This window comes from Felis catus, chromosome D1 (genome assembly GCF_018350175.1).
Source record: "Felis catus isolate Fca126 chromosome D1, F.catus_Fca126_mat1.0, whole genome shotgun sequence".
NCBI lineage: Eukaryota > Metazoa > Chordata > Mammalia > Carnivora > Felidae > Felis > Felis catus.
This window is the reverse complement of record NC_058377.1, coordinates 16749200-16767462: the sequence shown is the minus strand read 5'-3', so window position 1 is coordinate 16767462 and position 18263 is coordinate 16749200. Positions and strand designations below refer to the sequence as shown.

General features: G+C 57.4%; 2 protein-coding genes across 8 annotated transcripts in view; one reads left to right on the top strand and one right to left on the bottom strand.

Moving 5' to 3' along the window:
- The first annotated feature begins 1517 nt into the window (after positions 1-1517).
- On the top strand, positions 1518-9419 carry MCAM (melanoma cell adhesion molecule). Of its 2 annotated transcripts, XM_006936722.5 has the most exons (16): positions 1518-1661; positions 3430-3554; positions 3647-3854; positions 3941-4011; positions 4089-4176; positions 5366-5545; positions 5660-5781; positions 5866-6028; positions 6117-6235; positions 6316-6457; positions 6629-6750; positions 6848-6989; positions 7082-7153; positions 7319-7466; positions 7795-7912; positions 8383-9419. In XM_006936722.5, the coding sequence occupies exons 1-16, from the start codon at positions 1595-1597 to the stop codon at positions 8410-8412; spliced, it is 1917 nt and encodes a 638-aa protein (XP_006936784.3). In that variant the 5' UTR covers positions 1518-1594; the 3' UTR covers positions 8413-9419. The 2 variants fall into 2 exon arrangements, with proteins under 2 accessions (XP_006936784.3, XP_006936785.3); XM_006936723.5 differs by lacking the exon at positions 7795-7912.
- Positions 6628-18263, bottom strand: part of CBL (Cbl proto-oncogene) — an 87828-nt gene continuing 76192 nt past the window's right edge. For 3 of the 6 annotated variants that reach the window (XM_045038408.1, XM_045038414.1, XM_045038413.1), the window contains one exon: positions 10889-17980. In XM_045038408.1, the coding sequence (XP_044894343.1) occupies positions 17709-17980 (272 nt within the window). In that variant the 3' untranslated portion in view covers positions 10889-17708. Of the gene's footprint in view, positions 9807-10888; positions 17981-18263 lie in introns of those variants that run through there. The other 3 variants (XM_045038409.1, XM_045038410.1, XM_045038411.1) reach the window with 3 other exon arrangements.

The window sequence follows — 18263 nt, the reverse complement described above, 5'->3', positions numbered from 1 at the left end:
AGCATCCTTCAGCCATTCCTGCTCCTTCCCCCGTAGCCAAACAAACTCATCCATTCCACTCCGGGCCCCGGGGCCAGTCCACACATTCACTCCTGGGGGATGCGGAGCCACGGTCCTCCGGTCCTCCGCTCGGCCTCTCCCCCTAGGCTCCAGGCCCCACGCCCCTGCCCTGGCCGGCTTGGCATTGCTTCTGGCTGGAGACTGATGAAGGGAGAGGAGGGGTCAGCAAGGTTCCAAAAAACCGAGGCTCATGTGGTTTGCCAGTCATCTCTGCGTCATCAAAATACCAGCCCAGAGCATTCTCTCGAGTCACCTGCCCATCTCTAGCGTTTGCTGCCTCACGCTGCTCCTCCCCCAGCCCGCTGAGAGGCTGCTCTGCCAGGCGACCGGCCTCCACCCCAAATCCAGACCTCTATTTGACCCTCTCCCTGGAGTCCCAGCAGATGTGATGCTGGGGTCTCTAAGAGGCAGGAGCCCATCCCACTCCCCGGAGCCGGAGTTCAAGGGGCCAGAAGACCTGGGTGTGGGAAGAGGGGGAGCTTGCTGTGTGGAGGGCTGCCTGCGATCAGACCTGATTCCCCCTCCACGCTTCCACCCCCAGCTGCGGAGCCAGTCCACAGGGGGCCTGGGGTTGTGCTGTTGGTGGTGGTGAAGGGCGATGGGGGGGGGCGGGGAAAGCCTTGCTTCAGGGGGTCCTTTCAACCATCAGGACAGCAACAGGTTTTCAGAGGTCAACTGGAGACGTCGCACCCATGAACCCTTCCTTCTCCCTCTTTTCTTTATTCAGAAGAGGGGAAACTGAGCCTCAGCTGGGCTCATTGAGTGAAGAGGGCAAAAGCAGAATTTTCAAGGCCCGGACTCGGTTCCGTGTGAAAGCCTTGGGCCTGTGAATTCAGCCCCCCTCCCTCTTCCGCTCTTCAGACTTGCGGGGGCTTGGGTTCGAAGGGGGAGCCCACGGGGCACCGTCTCCACTCCTCAGTGCGGGTACCTCCGGGTCTGCGGGCCCCGGCCCGGGGCTCTTCCCTCAAAGCGACCAGCACTGCGAGGCTTGGGGGTGTGCGAGGCTTTGGGGGTAGTGTCAGGCCGGCGGCAGCCGCAGTGGTGCAATATTTCTGGGAAGCCGCCGCGGCCGGCCAGTTTCTCGGTGGCAGGGGTCCGGCGGGGTGGAGGAGGAGGCGGGCAGAGGCGCCTGCACGGGAGGCCCCCAGCGGGGCGCCGGAGGACCTGGTCTGCTCCTCCGCCCGGCCGTCCCGGTAGGGGCCGAGCGGGGCCGAGCGCCGCCGGTTCTGAGCCGGCGTGACTCGGGGCGTCCGAGCCGACCTCCCGTAGCCGCCGCCTCGGCCAGTCAGCCCGGCCTCGAGACACCTGTCACTGCCCCCTCGCCCGACCCGAGCCGGCAAGGGGGCTGGGCTCCGGGCCCGGCCTAGCCGGGCGCGCGGCTCCGCGCAGCTCCGGGCCCGCCCCCGTGGAGCGGCGGCGGGGGCGGGGGGCTGCGCGGGGCGGGGCGGGCCGGGCCCCCTCCCCCGCCCCCCTGACGTCAGCCCCCGGCCGCCGCCGGCTGGCTCACTAGGCGCTCGCCCTCCGGCCGGGAAGCATGGGGCCGTCCGGGCTCGTCTGCGCCCTCCTGCTCGCCGCCTGCTGCTGCTGTCGCCGCGCCGCGGGTGAGTGGCTTCGCAGGGGGCCCGCGCCCCCGAGCGGCCCGGGCCAGGGGTCTTTGGCGGAGCGCGCCCGGGGAGCGGAGCCGGCGGCGCGGCGCCGGTCGGGGCTTTGCGCCCCGGCGTGCGCTCCTCCTTCCCGGCGCCTTGCGCGCGTGCAACTCTTCTTCGCGGCCAGTTTGCAGCCTCGATCCTAGAGTATCCCGGGGAGGAGGACGCGGGGAGGGAGGAGGCTGCTGCCCGGAGCCGGAGGGGGTGGAGCCGAGCCTCTCGGGGGAGCTGGGGAGAGCTTTGCCTCAGGTGCCCACTGTGGGGGCCCGCGGCTGGAGCGGCGGCGGGAGGCGCCGCTGGAGCGCATCCCCAAATCCCGGATCCTGCGCCCGCCTGTTGCTGGCAAAGGCGGCTTGCTTAGCGGGAGGGGGCGCGCCGACGCCTCCTCTCCGGCCTGGGCTCCGAGCCAGGCTGGAGGTGAGCGAGCGGGGGAGGGACGGCGGCTCCCGCCCGAGCAAGGGCGTTGGCAGGGGCTGGGGGGCGGCGTGGGTCGCCTCGCGCCTGTCCGGGTGAGGGGATCACAGGTGGCAGAAGCGAGGGCTCGAGGGTGCCCAGGGTGGAAGCGCCCAGAATTGTTACGCCTCCCGGAGTGGGACCACGTTCAGGTGGGAAGAGCGCCCCTGCACCTCGGAGTTTTTCTCTGGAACTGCCTGGGAGCCGGGCGCTCCCGGGTCCACGCTGCCCTTGTATGGCCTGCAGCGGTGTCGCGTGTTTCTCTTGGCTCCCTTTCCCGGGTCCCAGCCGCTGTCCGGCTGGGGAAGGGGAGGGCTAGGCAATACCCAGCTCGCTGGCCTCATGCCCGGTGCCTACAGTGTCCCTGGGGTACCCCAGGCTGCTGCCTCCCAGGCTGACTGTGTTTCTGGGGAAAGGGCTAAATTGGGCTCCACAGCTGCAGCCAATCTAGCCCCACCCTGCCCCGCTCCTCTAGCTCTGGGGAAACGGAGTCAGGGACGCGAGCGAGGCCTCTGCTGTGGGCTGAAGACCGCTCCATCTGCCCTCCTTGTCTGGGCGCCAGCCCGGGGCCACAACCCAGGCATCCCTGAGGCCAGCCAGATGGTATTGAGTGACATCACCTCCTCACAGGGCAGGCAGCACGCTGGCACCACTGACGTCACTCTTGCTCACTGCCTGGCCCTCACCCTGACCCCTGGGGGACATTCTGACCCCTTCGTGCTCACAAGACTCCCAGGCTGGGGGTCCCCTGAGCGTGTGGGATGTCCACAGAGGTACCGCTTCGGGAGCCTGAGATGGGAGCTTCTGGCCGGGGTTGGCTCGCTGCGTCTTGTGGGAAATTTGGGGAGGGCTTTTTTGGGGGGCAGAGTAGTGAGGTCTTCCCCGCGGTGTGGGGACACAAAGGGGCCTGTGTGCCCCAGCCTGGCACATGCCTTGCATTCCCACACTCTGAGCTCACTGGGAGTGGAGGGGGCCTGGAAGGAAAGGGGCCTTCCTCTTGGCCCACCGCCTGGGTTGCCCCTCTGCCAGCCTCGTCTGGAAGGTGCCTGGTGCTCAGGGTCTCCTCCTGCGATGACCAGAGACGGTCCCCCTCGACTCCCCTGAACTGGGGGAGAGGGCGGCCTGGGGCAGCCGGTAGAGGGGGGTTGAGGCTCAGGGGGGGCAGGGCCCTCTCCCGGAAGAAAAGTTGCAGGGAGCCGGCTGGGAGGGGAGGCCACGGGGAGCAGCTGGAGCTGACACCACTGCTGGGGTGTCCCCTCCCGCACCCCAGGTGTGCCTGGAGAGGCGGAGCCCCCCACCCCGGAGCCCCTGGAGGTGGAAGTTGGCGGGACAGCCCTTCTGAAGTGCGGCCCCTCCCACTCCCCGGGCAACTTCAGCCACGTGGACTGGTTTTCTGTGAGTGCGTGGAGGGGGTGGCAGGGTGGCAGGGTGGGAGGCTGTCCCCCTCCCGCAGCCCCAGGACCCTCCCCTCCGTCACCCCTCCTCAGGTCCACAAGGAGAAGCCGACTCTCATCTTCCGCGTGCGCAAGGGCCAGGGCCAGAGCGAACCCGGCGAGTACCAGCACCGGCTCAGCCTCCTGGACAGAGGGACTACTCTGGCCCTGGCACACGTCACCCCCCATGACGAGCGCATCTTCCTGTGCCAGGGCAAGCGCCCTCAGTCCCAGGAGCACCGAATCCAGCTCCACGTCTACAGTCAGTGCCCATTCCGTGCCTCGCGGGCGGCGTGGGTCGCGGGAAGCGGTGTGGTCCCATATGCCCCGCCTCTCCTTCCCTTGTAGAAGCCCCGGAGGAGCCGAGCATCCAGGTCAATCCCTTGGGCATTTCAGTCAACAGCGAGGAGCCCGAGGAGGTGAGCCACGCCAGGGTGGCCAGGCGGGGCCTGGTGGGGCCTGAGCGGCAGCGAGACTCACGGCCTGTCCCCCTCAGGTTGCTACCTGTGTGGGGAGAAATGGGTACCCCGTTCCTCAAGTCATCTGGTACAAGAATGGGCGGCCCCTGAAGGAGGAGAAGAAACGTGAGTGCAGCCCCGTCAGCCCTTAAGGGCCCTGCTTACGGTGCCACCACCTTGCCTTTCGTCGGACCTTGGTTTTTGGAAGTACACAAGCGAGGCCTGAAAACGTTCTTGTGAGAATGTAAACGACCCAGGAGATCTAGAAGGAAAATTCCCTTCTTGCCCCACATCCCCTCCCAGAAAGTAATCTCTGCTGTCAGTTGAGTGTTCGTTCTTTCCGGCCAGTTTCTGGGTCCTTACACATACAGAGATACGTCTGGGCACGTGTAGGCTTTTGATTTTTTTTTTTTTAATTTTTTTTTTTCAACGTTTATTTATTTTTGGGACAGAGAGAGACAGAGCATGAACGGGGGAGGGGCAGAGAGAGAGGGAGACACAGAATCGGAAACAGGCTCCAGGCTCCGAGCCGTCAGCCCAGAGCCCGACGCGGGGCTCGAACTCCCGGACCTCGAGATCGTGACCTGGCTGAAGTGGGACGCTTAACCGACTGCACCACCCAGGCGCCCCTAGGCTTTTGATTTTTTATTCTCTAAATCAGTGGTTCTCAAAGAGGGGTCATTTTGCTCCTCCCTCCAGGACGTTTAGCGCTGTCTGGAGGTATTTCTGGTTGTCCTGAAGGGAATGGTGGTGATGGCACCTGGGGGACGGTCGGCAGCCTACAGTGCACGGGGCAGCCCCACCCCACAAAGAATTCTCTGCGCCGACGCTTGGGCAGCACCGAGGTCGGGAAACCCCCGATCTCGGTGCTTCTGTGTGGTAGATCACTTTTCTTTTGACGGTGAGCCTTGGAAACCTTTGCAGCTTCGTCAGTGTAGCTCTACCGGATTGTTTTGCCCCCCCCCACCCCCCCCAGTGGGTATGGTGTAGTCAGGCTGGCCGTTCACTACCCCCGTTGGTGGGCGTCTGGAGTGTTTGCTGAGGGGCATCGGTCAGTCACTGTGGCATTCCTGGCACGCGCCCTGGAGTGCGCGCGCGCCCGCCCTGGTGTGCGCGCGCGCGCGCGCGCCCACGGAGCAGGTGGATAAGGAGCAGTAAAACTTCGGAGGTGAAGAGTCGCGGCTCCCGTGGTGCCTGGCCTTCTGCGGAGGCCGGGGTCCCCCTCCGGGAGCCCCCTCCGGCAGCCCCTGCGACCAGGGGGTGGGGGCGGAGGCGGGGCCGAGGCCGAGCCTCTCTCCCCTTCCTCCCTGCCCAGGGGTCCACATTCAGTCGTCCCAGATTGTCGAGTCGAGCGGTCTGTACACCCTGCAGAGCGTTCTGAAGGCCCAGCTGGTTAAGGAAGACAAAGACGCCCAGTTTTACTGCGAGCTCAACTACCGGCTGCCCAGCGGGAACCACATGAAGGAGTCCAGGGAAGTCGTCGTCCCGGTTTTCTGTGAGTCCCGATACGGCCCTGGGCTGGGGCGGGTGGAAAAGTCCGGCCGCTCCCCGGCGCGGGGACGGCTGGTGGGCTGACGGCCGCGGCCCCCGTGCCCCCCCTGTGCTATAGACCCGGCGGAGAAAGTGTGGCTGGAAGTGGAGCCCGTGGGCGTGCTGAAGGAAGGGGACCGCGTGGAAATCCGGTGTCTGGCTGACGGCAACCCCCCACCCCACTTCACCATCAGCAAGCAGGTGCGGAGGGGGCCCGCGCTGGGTGCACACGGGCTGCGAGAGCGGCTGGAGGCGCACGCTGCTCACCCCCTCGCTCTCCCCCAGAACCCCAGCACCCAGGAGATGGAGGAGAAGGCGACGGAGGACAACGGGGTCCTGGTGTTGGAGTCCGCCCGGAAGGAGCACAGTGGGCTCTATCAGTGTCAGGGCCTGGACCTGGAAACCATGGCATCGCTGCCGAGCGAGCAACAGGAGCTGCTGGTGAACTGTGAGGGCCCCGGGCCCCGGACGGGAGGGAGCAGGCGGGGGGGCAAGTGGGAATTTTGCCCAGGCTGACGCCCTTGCCGTGTCCCCAGACGTGTCTGATGTCCGGGTGAGCCCTGCGGCCCCGGAGAGCCGGGAGGGCGGCAGCCTCGCCCTGACCTGTGAGGCAGAGAGTAACCGAGCCCTGGAGTTCCAGTGGCTGAGAGAAAAGGTACTCAGGCGGGCCTGGGGCTGTGGGGCGTGGGGGGCCGTGTGGCTGTGAGTGACCCACCGACCCCTCTCTCACCCCAGACAGGCCAGGTGCTGGAGAGGGGGCCCGTGCTCCGCTTACACAACCTGCAGCGAGACGCGGGGGGAGGCTACCGCTGCGTGGCCTCCGTGCCCAGCGTCCCGGGCCTGAACCGCACTCAGCTGGTCCGCGTGGCCATTTTTGGTGAGGCCCTCTGGGCAGAGACCGGGCGGCCCGGGAAGCTACCCCCGGCTGGGTGGTTTCGAGCTCTTCGAGGACGAAAGGCCACCGGCTGCCCCGGGATGCTCTGGCGGGGAAGGGGAGGCAGGCCAGCGGAGTTGGCCGCCGCCACACCTGTCCCCCTCCCTCTCTAAGGGTCCCCGTGGATGACATCAAAGGAAAGGAAGATGTGGGTGAAAGAGAACACAGTGTTGAATCTGTCCTGTGAAGCGTCGGGACATCCCCGGCCCTCCATCTCCTGGAGCGTGGACGGCACGGTGAGCCCACCTCCTTTTCCCCTGCTCACGCACCCCTGCCCCAGGCTCTGCTGCCGGGACCGGACCTGGCCCCTGAGCTCCGCCTCCTTCCTTACAGGCCCATGAACAAGACCAAGATCCGCAGAGCGTCCTGAGTGTCCTGAACGTCCTCGTGACCCCAGAGCTGTTGGAGACTGGTGCAGAGTGCGTGGCCTCCAACTTCCTGGGCAGAAACACCACCACCATTTTCCTGGAGCTGGGTACGGGCCTCGTCCCGTCCTCGGTGTGGCGGGGTGTGGCGGGCGCGGGCTTGTGCTTTTCTTAACCCACCTTTCGATCCGTTTAACCACAGACTCAAACAGAACCACTGGCCTCAGCACCTCCACTGTCAGTCCTTACACCAGAGCCAACAGCACCTCCACAGGTGAGCAGGCAGTCTGGGCTCGAGAACGGGGGGGGGGCGCGGGGCTGTGCCAGGGCACCCTTATCCTGCCCTGTCCCTGCCCAGGGAGCCCCGGGCTGGGTGGGGCAGTGGTGAAAGCGTGGCCACCTGGGGCCGGGAGTGACTAGGAACATCTCTGTGGGACAGAGAAGAAGCTGCCGGAGCCTGAAAGCAAGGGGGTGGCCATCGTGGCCGTGACCGTGTGCGTCCTGGTCCTGGCCGTGCTGGGTGCCGTTCTCTATTTCTTCTACAAGAAGGGCAAGCTACCATGCGGGCGGTCGGGCAAACAGGAGATGTAAGCATGGTACCCCGCGCCCTCTATCCCCCCGCCCCCCGTCGTGCTACCCAGCTTGTTGCCTCCGCGGGCACATTCCCTGCCTGCTCGAGTGCCCGCTCACCCCTTAGGAGCAGGAGGGGGACGCTGAGTGTGAGTGCTCCCTGCTCTCCTGCCCACTGCATTCACCCACGCCTTCTCCCTTCCATTCACTGCGTGTTTCCCTTCCCTGAGCTGGCCCCACAGCACCTGCCTAAGAGCCCCATCACCCAGTCCAGTGTCTTTCCCAGCGACCTTCCCTTCCCTTGCCCCTGAGTTGCCAACTTCTTGCCTCCCTCCCTCCTCCCAGCACGCTGCCCCCGTCTCGTAAGAGCGAATTTGTAGTTGAAGTTAAGTCAGATAAGCTCCCAGAAGAGATGGGCCTCCTACAGGGCAGCACCGGTGACAAGAGGGCTCCAGGAGACCAGGTAGGAGGCAGTTCCTGCGGCCAGTGCCTGACGCCTCTCCAGGGATTGGGAGCCGCGGGGGCTAATGGCTCTCGTCCCCTGAACACTCACTCTCTCTCCCTTTCCTCCTCCTCTACTGGAGACTGGGAGCAGGCCCGTCTTGCCTTCCTAACACTAGTCCCAGGTTGGTAGGGCGAGGAGAGTGGCCGGGGGACCGTGGACAAGGGGTAGCTCCCCGGACTGACAGCACACACTCCGCCCTGTCACCGCCACCTTTCCCCGAACAGTGCCGTGGCTCAGGTCACCGAGCGCGGTGCGGCCAGTCCAGTTCGGAGCCTAGGCCCTCCTGCCCCGCCCCCTCCCACCGCTTCCCTCCACGCCTCGTCCATCAGCTTTGGCTTCGGTCCCTCATCCCTTCAGCGCTCCCACCCCAGACGCCAACGCGGTCCCCCCGCGCTCCCCTCACCTCTCTCCTCTTCACCTACTTCTAGGGAGAGAAATACATCGATCTGAGGCACTAGCCTGCTCGTCACACTGAGTGCCCTTCCCGCCTGGAACACTTCCTGCTCCCTGCTTACCCTCTCCCAACACTCAGGATGATCGCCAAAGCCTCTAAAGCGGGGTAGGAGAAGGTCCCTACTCCAGCTGGCCTGCAGACCCCATTTCTGAGGGAAGGGCCGTCGGGAGAAGGTCCTCTTCAAGGACCGACCCACCGAGGTCTCAGTTGGGTGAGGCTCATCCCAGGGAGGGGCCTCGGTATCCCGGGAGTGGGAAGGAGTTTCTTGCAGACCGCGTTTTCTCTGTAGGCATGCTGTGGATGTATATACCTGTTTTCTACCAGCAGCCAAGTTAGGTAGTCTGTTTATCTGGAGCTGGTTTCTGCCCCAAAGGCTGGCGTCCTCATTCGGTTGTGTCACTGAGGTGAGGACACACTGAGCCCAGGCCCCTCTCTGCTGAAGTATGTTGCTCACACCGGTTCTGGAGAGTATGTACCCCAGCATTCATTACAAAGCAGCTGCCTGCCTGCCGCGGGAGGCCCTTTTGTGACCCACAGCTCTCTGGGAAGAAGCCAGGACTGGTGGTGTTCCTTAGATCTTGTTGTCCCTGCAGGGAGGAAGCTGGGCAGTTTTCCAGAGTTAGGCCATTGTGCCCAAACCCCCTGCGTGAATGTGGCTCCCATCGCCCTGTCAGGGGGCCACGTAAGACTGAAAGGTGGGGTTAGGGGACAGCCATGAGGTCCAGACTGTCCTTTATGACGATTAAGACTAGAACTCTACAAGCACCAAACTTCTACAAAGTGAGCTAATGGCCTTAGACCCTGGGAGAAGGGCCTTCCCTAATGGGAGAATGGTACTTAGGGATGAGAGCTGGCCTGGCTGGAGCTTTGGGGTGTGAATGTGTATCTGTGTGCGCGCACCCGTATGTATATGTGGTTTCGTTAGGTTGTGTGTAAATTTGCAAATTTCCTCTATGTATGTATATATATATATGTATATGTAAGAAAAATAAAGCTTAACTGTCCCAGAAATCTCACCCGTTTTTTATTCATCATGGGCACCACAGCAGCCTGGGGTCTCCACAACTAGAATCGTACCGAACAGAACACAAGACCCTTCACATTTAGGAGCGGGGACCAGAGGTTCCCTCTGCTTCTGAGCAAACAGCTCCTGCTCCACCACAGAGGAGGATCCCCCTGCTTCTCAGCAGCAAGGCCGCCTCGCCCTAAGGCAGCTAGCTCTCAGGGCCCGGCAGGCTGTTGGCAAGGAGGAGCTATCAACTTTTTTCTAGGCTTTCCAGCGGCTCAGACTTGCCTTGACGTAGCAGCAGACTCACCACGATGACTGCGCGGGCCTGGTCTTTCACTCTCCCACCCCCACGGAAGGGCAAGAACTCCAGGCTGCTACAACAAAAGAAACTTTATTTAAAAATATTTTTTTTTTTTTTTTTACAGACATGGGTGCTTGAAAAAGCTCTTTAGTTAACTGTGTATGGAAATGAAAAAAAATTAATAAATAACATTAGTATAACAGACCTCTAAACATTAATACATTGGCAAAACAAAAGGGACGTCAAATGAAAACCAATCTTAAAGCTCTGCTCTTCTCTGTAAGAATATTTACCTTCTGTCTTATTCTTTACAGGTGAGAAGGATTAAATACTGCTAATAGAAATTTTTTTTATATTAATGACACATTTTTAAAATAGTCCACAAAAATCTCCTCTAAGTTTTCGTTTTGTTTCATTTTTAACACTGATATACAAATTGGGACTCTATTCCGGAGGAAGCATCAAGTTCTCCTCAGCCCCACCCAGGCCAAGAATGTCAAAATCCTAAAGAGGGAGGACGTTCAGAGGAATGGTTTCTCTCCCAATTCTTGATTAAAGGCAGGGAAGAACTGAAAGGGGAAAGGGAGAAGTAAAATTCTCAGATAGAAAACTTTTTTTCCTTTTCTCTTTGCTGAAACTGACCGTGACCACCATGCTGAGGACCGGGCACGTGGTCCTTGCTGCCTTCCCCAGGGGAAAACTGGACCCGCAGAGGGCACTGGCTGCTTAATGCTTTAAGACTGAAGTCTGCAAATGAAAGGAAAGCCACGTCTCGAGGGAGAGGCAGGAGGTCTAGGCCAGTTCAGGATCCAGCAAAGAGGAAAGACACACACCACGTCTGTTCTCGGGAGAGTCCGTCCTACACTTTCCCATGCAGTTGAGTCACTAGCAGGCCCAGAGGCTGGCACACTTGAAATGGTCCAGGGCATACCTGGAAATCCCAGAACAGTCTCCCTCTCTCCTCGCTGGAGACAGCCTTCAACCTGGCGGCTGCGATCCTGACTAGAGCCAACCGAATGATCCCAGGGGAACACGTACTCCAAAAGGCAGGGAGAGGGGACCCCAGACGTGCCTCACCTATCTGACATCTCTCCAGCCACACAGAGCGTTTCCTCCTCCCCCCAGTCTGTAAGGATGGACACTCAAGGTAGAGGAGCTAAGACTCTGGTATTTCCATATTAAGTCCTAAAATGCAGCCTGAGTTACAGTGCTGCCTTAGAAAGGCACAAAAATGTTTGGCTTTTTTTTTTTTTTTTCAGTGTGCTAAAAATTGTTTTGTTTTGAATAAAGGAAAAAGATATATAAGGTTAAAAATCCCAAGTCACCACAGCCAGAAAGCAAATGTAGGAGGAGGTACCTCGTAGCTGCCATGCCCCTACCACATGTTTCAGCAGGAGGTCAAGGCCGAGACACGGAGACCGGTAGGTCAGGAGGCATCCACTCTCACGGGCAACGTGCCTGCAGGCTTACCCAGACAGCAGAAGGAAGAAACCGAGGAAGAGAAAACACACAGTCTACAGACTCCTACGTGGTTCTCTGCCTCTGCGGTTTCAAGACCGCCATGAGCACGGCTACCTCGCCCCGAGCAGGGTCCGAGGTAGGTAGGGAGGAGGGAACGGACACACGGGGCACGCGACACGCGAGCAGGTTGGCGCACTGGGCGTGGGCACACGGCGCCCCCCTCGTCGGGGCTGGGCGGGAGGCGGAGCGAGGCCCGAGGAGCTGCCCGGGGCGTGTGCCCGAGCCTCCCCCCTTCCCTGGCCCTCCGGTCCGGCTCGGGCGTGCAAAGAGGACTTGTGAGAGGCAGTGGAGGGGTGCCCCTCACGTTCATTTCGGGAGCGGGTCAAGAACGTGGAGCCGGGCAACCAGAACTCCGCTGATCTGTTCGGCCGCCTGAGCGGTAGGAGAGCGGAGGCTGGCTTTCAGCCTTTGCTCTGGGCGAACAGAGGGAGCGGTCCACCGCGTTTTTCTCGAGCGTTACACAAGGGAAGCGGCAGGGAGAGCTCCAGACAGCTGTTGCTCTTAGCCGACAGCTGGCCCTTCCGTTCTTTTCCCGTTCCCGTCTGAATGTGAGGGAGCCTCCGGCCAGAGCTTGCTCCTCCCGTCCCGGCCCCCCGCCTCTTACGCGGGTGCCGCTGCTTAGACCCAAAAAACACTGCGCTCCCCTGTGGAACCACGCCAGATTTCCTAGGACAGGGAGGCACCCGGCCCTGCTGTCCCTCTGCTCCTTGATTCTGGCGCCCCGTCCAGGACACCAAATGCAAGGGCTGACGACCCACCCTTCATCACGTGCCTCAATGTGTATCTTTGGATTACTAGGTTACTTCTGTGTATTCCTAACGACTCCAACAGTTTAAAAAAGTTACAAGTAATTATGAACATGCCTTAAGAACACGGGACAGGCTCTAGGATGAGGTAAGCAAGATCAAAAGACTTAGTAGGCAAGCAGTTTTTTGAAAAATAAAATTAAAATTAAAAAAGGCTCTGATACAGGACTACAAAGAAATCAAGTGGACAGGGGAGACCAGGGTTCCCGGTCTAAAGAGCTCTCAGTCAAAACTCTTCTAAACTGGAATCTACATCTAATTTATATCCTGGCTACTGTCCCGGTTATTATATATTCCTGCTGGCTATGGGGAAGTAGTTTCTGAGGTACCCCGGAAGGCTTGCCCAAGAATATTACCGCAGGGCTCTCCTCGAGGAGGAGGGGAGCCAGGGCCACGGGCCCACAGAATGGATGTATTTTCGGTGCTAAAACTTGAAGAGAGCCCAAAAGTCCATGGGTGGCTACAGTGGGATGTGTGATCTGCTCTCCAAACAATATGAAAGAAGGCTAAAAACCTGAGATTGAATGAAGGCAAAGAAACGTCACCTAAGAACAGACTAGCTCTGGAACAGGAGAAACGGGTCCTGAGGAGGGAGGTAAGAAATCTTGGATGCCAAGACTGATAAAGGGATTGAAAACAGGAAATAAGGAAATAAAGATGACGATAACCCAAATTAAGCAAAACCCAAGAATTTTCTCAACATCCCAGACACAGTCCCATGCCTACCTTTCTACTCTAAAAAAACGCAGTATGACAGCAGCTTTACTACTAAAAGACCTTTAGGGTATCTATCCTGCCTATAGCCTCTTCTCCCCCCATCTCCCACCCAAAGGGGCACACCGCTGCCGCCCCACACGCCAAGGCTAACTGGTCAGGCGTAGACACCCAGGCAATGTGCTGGGCCGATCGTGTTCTTTCTTGAGAATCTGAATGAATCAAGAGGCACTGGGAAGCTGTGTACGGCGATCCCTAGAGCTGGGACGTCGTGTAGACTTGGGGACTGGGTTGTCTATTCCAGGGCTGTGCCTGACAAGCAGGAGAAAGGACCGGGTGCAAAGTCTGACAGTCCCAGCCCAGCCCCATACAAGAATCGACTGTACTTCTCGCACTGGGGTCTATAAAATACCCTGTATCCTTAGGATTCCCTCCTTTCTTTAGCCTGAATACCTGTTTCTGACATCCGAAGGATTCCGAAACAGGACAAAGATACAAAACCGTGGCTTCCTTTCACTATGAACCCTCCTCCAAGCCCTGCGCAGCTTTACGCGCTTCTAAAGAAAGACAACGAACATAGGCTGAGGTCAAAGTAGTGCCAGTAACACTGTAGGTGGACTTAGAATACTTCAGATTGAATTCTAAAGCCTGAAAGTCTAGCAGGAGAGTGGTGACGTATGTATTCTGATGCTAAGTTCTAGGGTCCCAGGCTCCTTAGCCCAGGAAAGGCTGGCATTTCTGAGAACTGAGTTCCATCTATTTTGCCGACTGGCTCTTGGGAGACCAAAGGATCAGCTGAAGACCAGGACCGAACAACAGGTATCCGCCCTGCTCCCACACCTTCAGCCTTTCTAAGACATCGAATCGGCTGCAAAGGTGTTGGAAGACTGGAAAATAAGTTCCAAAGAGAATGGGAGGTGGTAACAGGTCCCCGAAGGGCGACAAGGAAACTTCACAACAAGGGGGATTAGGAACTCCAGCAGCTCAGTAGGAAGATCAAGGAAGGCACTAGACTGGAGAGGAACTACGGGCAGATGCTTTACTTAAACACGTAACTGCCCTAACCGTGCAGCTGAGCCAACACACCCCTCAACCCACCAAACAGATTCCACTGAAATACACAAAAGATGGTGGGTACCCATGAGACACGTTGAGGAATCTCCCAGAAAGTATCAAAGCTCTAGGAAGACGACACGGGTTAACGGAAGAGCCTTGAATTGATTTCACCCAGGACAGCTCTTTAAGGAAATACAGATCTACATAAAAGAGCTGTGAATAAAAACTGCACCATCTTTTGGGGATGAGCTATTTTAGGGCCAAATGCAAGTCCTGGACAGGGAGGGACAGGGAGGGACACGGAGAAGCTGGCGCTTCTGGCACATGGTAATCGCTCATACACATTTGCTGAACGAACAACCTAACTGGTAACCACCAGGCCAGGCCGATGGTTAGAATACCACTGTTCCCTGGGCAGCGGTCACCAGAGTCAGAAAGGCCAACGGCAGGAGGGGGGGACTTCCTTAGCTTGGGAAGGAGGTCTAGAACCCTGACTGTCATGAGGTGAGGTAGGAGAATATTCTGCATCAACACCATCGCCAACCACCCACACACACAGGTGTCAAGTCTGATCATGGTGCCTTGAAGGGAATATACAGTCCCTACTCTGCTGGCAAATTTACAAAAACTCATTTGTAGGTCTGCTGTTTGGACCCTAAGTTATATTTTAGTTTTCTATAGAGGGGATTGAAGAATAGCGACCCCCTTCCAAAAATTTTAACCCGCAAAGCAGCTGAATGACACTACGAGCGCTGTCCCCCATCCTGGGCCCTGGTGTCGTCTGTCTGGGAAGAGCACAGAAGAATGGCGGAGTGTGTTCAGTGGGGGGAGGAGGGCTAGTGGAAGAGAATGGCCGTCCAAGGTGCAGATCATTACTTACATAAGAATGAACAGATGCACGTGGAGACCGGAAAGTGCCCAATCTCTTATTTTCTTAAAGGGAGGTATATCACGAGCCCACAGGTTTTTCTGCTCTGGGAATCTTTTACTTTAGTGGAAGGAGCACAGAGGGCAGCTGGGCACAGAGGAGCACAGAGGCAGGCCGTGCAGGGCAAGCCAGAGAGAGGGAAAGGAGACTGGACTGAACAGAACAGCCTAACGCATTTGAGAAAAAAGAAAAACATCAAAGTGACTTTTACCTTACCCACCTGGCAAGTTAACACAGAAGGAACCACTTGTAATTCGGAGGGAGAAGGGAGATGGGTTTACCCAAAATGGCAAAACTCAAAGCCTACTTCTGAAAGAGCAATTCTAAATTCAGAGCAGAGCCCAAGAATTAAAAACTGCCATACGAATGGAGGATGAAGAAGCTGGTATTTGTGCCTTAGCCCAAGGAAAATTTACGAGATTAAAGTTTTGGAAACACCCTCAAGACAAGCCTCCACGTGAAAACTTTCGTGAGACTACCTTGGCGACCTGAGGCTTGGACCCAGGTCTGTCCTCACAGACCTGAGGAGAGAAAACCTCACAGAATGGTCTCAGAAGCTTGAAAGCCTATAGCTACCCAGCTGCCAGGCCGATGACCAAGCCGATCAATGAAGCGTATGTCCAACACTGGGATCTGACACCCCAGTTGGAGGCCTGACCCCATGAGCCACAGGGGCGCTCAACGAGGAACAAAAGGATGAACTCGCCCTTAGCCTATGTATGTAAGGACACACTCTCCAAAGATTCTGGATACACTGAACAGGCAAAAGATATGCAGAATCAGTGTTCTGTTCTCTTGACACATCTTGAGACTATGGGCAATGTCTGCAGACAAGGAAAACTTCCAGTGTGGAAAGGCATGGAAAATGCTGCCATTTCTTCCAGTTTTTCGTCTGGGTCTTCAGCATTTAAACAAAATACAAACTGAACATTACCACAAACGAAACCCTATCCTTACTGGCTTTTAGAAGGAGACGCTAGGTTACTGCCACTCTCCCTGCCCCCGGCCACGACCATCAGGACCTCCTGCACCTGACAGTGGGCTGGGCTGTTTTCCGCCACGTGGAGCAGACATTGGGGAACCAGAGAAAATCAACAAGAAGTCCTGTACCTTCTACCCTGGGAATGTAAATGGTTTGGAGGCAAGAGGATAAAGCCAACAGGTCTAGGAACAGCTGAGAGCCAAGAGAAGAGTTAGAAAAAGTTTTAGTTCCACAGATGACAAGATGAGAAAGAAAACCGATCTGAAGAGATTCTGGATCTAAAGACAAAAGCGTGATTTAGGTTTTGAGGAGGGCAGATTGATCAAAGAGCAGGCGTGCTTCTGACAAGCGAGGGGGTACACCCGCTTTGCTGGGGAAGCCAGCAAAGACCGGACAGAGAACTGACCCAACTCCAGGGGCCATTTCGCAGCACCTCCAGGAACCGACTAACGGGTGCCCCGTGCTGGACCCTGAATCTCCTTTGTAACCTGCAATTACACAAATCGTCAGGCTTCTCACATACGGTCTCTGACCACAGTAAAGTCATTTATACACTGAATGCTAATTACCGTGGAGAACGCAGTCACGAGAGAGTACACAGGACTAAGGTGACGAGGAGACGGAAGGACGTGCCACATGCCCAAAGCCACAGGCACAAGAGAAACCCAGCTGTCGGAGGCCCCGATGCGGGACTGGGGCTGTCAGCGCAATGCTGCACCACCATGGGTGTCAGCCCCTTTCCTTCGAGGGCAAAGAGCAGATTCTCCTCCGAAAATATAACCTGGCTCATGTTCAAAGGGAGACACCCGTATAAGCTGGAATTAACTCACCGGGAAAAAAAAAAACCCAACAGAGACATCTTCACTATTTTGTGCATCTTATGCAGAACAAGGGAAAGAGCCTGTGCGTGAAGCTTGCTAAAAGTTTTGTGGTATTCGGGTCAGAAAGCCATTGCTGGAAACAAATGCCCTTCCCTTCCCGTGAAGCAGAAAAACCCACGGCCTACGTTAGAACACATACCTGGCATCAAGGCAACGGACTCCCACAGACCATCTTCTGGGGAGGGCATGGAATGTATCTGAAGGCCTCTATCTCGAATCAGTCATTATGGAATTAGGATAATGAAAACATCGTACTTTAACAGAGTCGATGTTCCTATGGAAACAGTGCTTTGGAGTGACCAGTGTTAGCTGCTAGATCAAACATGACTATAAGGATACAGCAACAGTACTTTTTCCCCCACTACCCATCTACCACACAAACCAACACCAACCATCACACGTAATAAGGAACATCCTATAAGCCACTCGGCTTCAGTAAGTCTGGTCACAGCAAGCCCACTGCCAATGACAGACACCAAGGAGGAAGAGGAAGCAGGACAAAGGACAGAGGGAGGGTGTTCTAAAAATACAAGACTTGAGCTATGCACGTGGTAATCCAAGCCGTCGGGGAGTGTTGAAGTTGTAATACACACTGGGGTTGGGTAGAATACCACAGTAGATGGAAGTCTTTAAACGATTCCTTCCTAAACCTCTTGTGCTAATTCCCTGCCTGGGATTAACACACACAGCAGGTTAATCTTATAATCACAGGACACACGCAACCACAGACAGACAGAAACACAACCACATCCTTAACCCAGGGAAGTCTGAAGTCCCCAGTGAGGATTTACAGCACAATACTTCTACTGCTTTCCGGACTGTTCCCCAGGTAGGCTACCATTTACTAAGAATCCACACTCTAAGGTGAGGACTGAAGGACACCTTCGAATCCACTCTCAAAACAAATAAAATAATAAAACACACTAGCTGCTCCATGTTCATTCCACTGCTTTGAAATCTTGGAACCACAGATGTGAAACCCCACAGAGAGGGCGAGACCTCACCGCGAAGTCTCCAAAGGCACCTCTGCCCTTGCAGGTGCCACTCCAGTAAGAGCGGCCGGCTCACTGGTCCTCTGACGCTGCAGCGGGGAGGGGGTGTGCTAGGTGGCGACGTGGGCGGGAGAAGAAATAGAAACAAATTCCCGGAGGATATTTTTGGCCATTTCGATGTTGTTGTGGGCAATGACCAAAGCTTTCTGAATGTCCTGGTAGGAGTATCCCTGACTCATGAGGTTCTCGATCTCACTGGAGAGCTGCGGTGGGGCGGGGGCGGCACCGCCTTGCTGACAGCTACCTGCTTTTCGTTCAGAGTTGATTCTCCGAGGGAACGGTTTGGGAGGCCTTTCGGGAACTTGGGAACCCTCAGTGAAGTCTAGAAGAAATCAGAAAGAAAATATTTGCAAATCTGGCGGGGGGGGGATCCCCACTTAACGGCAGGAATAACAGTGTGCTAAGATCAAGGTATTACCGACCTACTGTACCTGGGCAGGGACTTGTGCTCTTAAAGGGCCGGGTTTTACCGGTTCCAGGGTTTTAGCAGAAAGCCTTCGCCTCCTCCTCACAGCGGGAGCAGCCTTCTAAATATACCATGCACCTGCTCCGCTGACAGGAACACTGCTGTCCTGAGCACAGACACCTGCATCCGCATCACGCTT

What these genes read in the sequence shown, in the direction of transcription:
- MCAM (XM_006936722.5), top strand. Translation starts at nt 1,595, where the DNA reads ATGGGGCCGTCCGGGCTCGTCTGCGCCCTCCTGCTCGCCGCCTGCTGC. An exon ending in AATCCAGCTCCACGTCTACA is followed by an intron (nt 3,855 to 3,940) that starts GTCAGTGCCCAT and finishes CTTCCCTTGTAG; the next exon opens with AAGCCCCGGAGGAGCCGAGC. An exon ending in AGAGGGCTCCAGGAGACCAG is followed by an intron (nt 7,913 to 8,382) that starts GTAGGAGGCAGT and finishes ACCTACTTCTAG; the next exon opens with GGAGAGAAATACATCGATCT.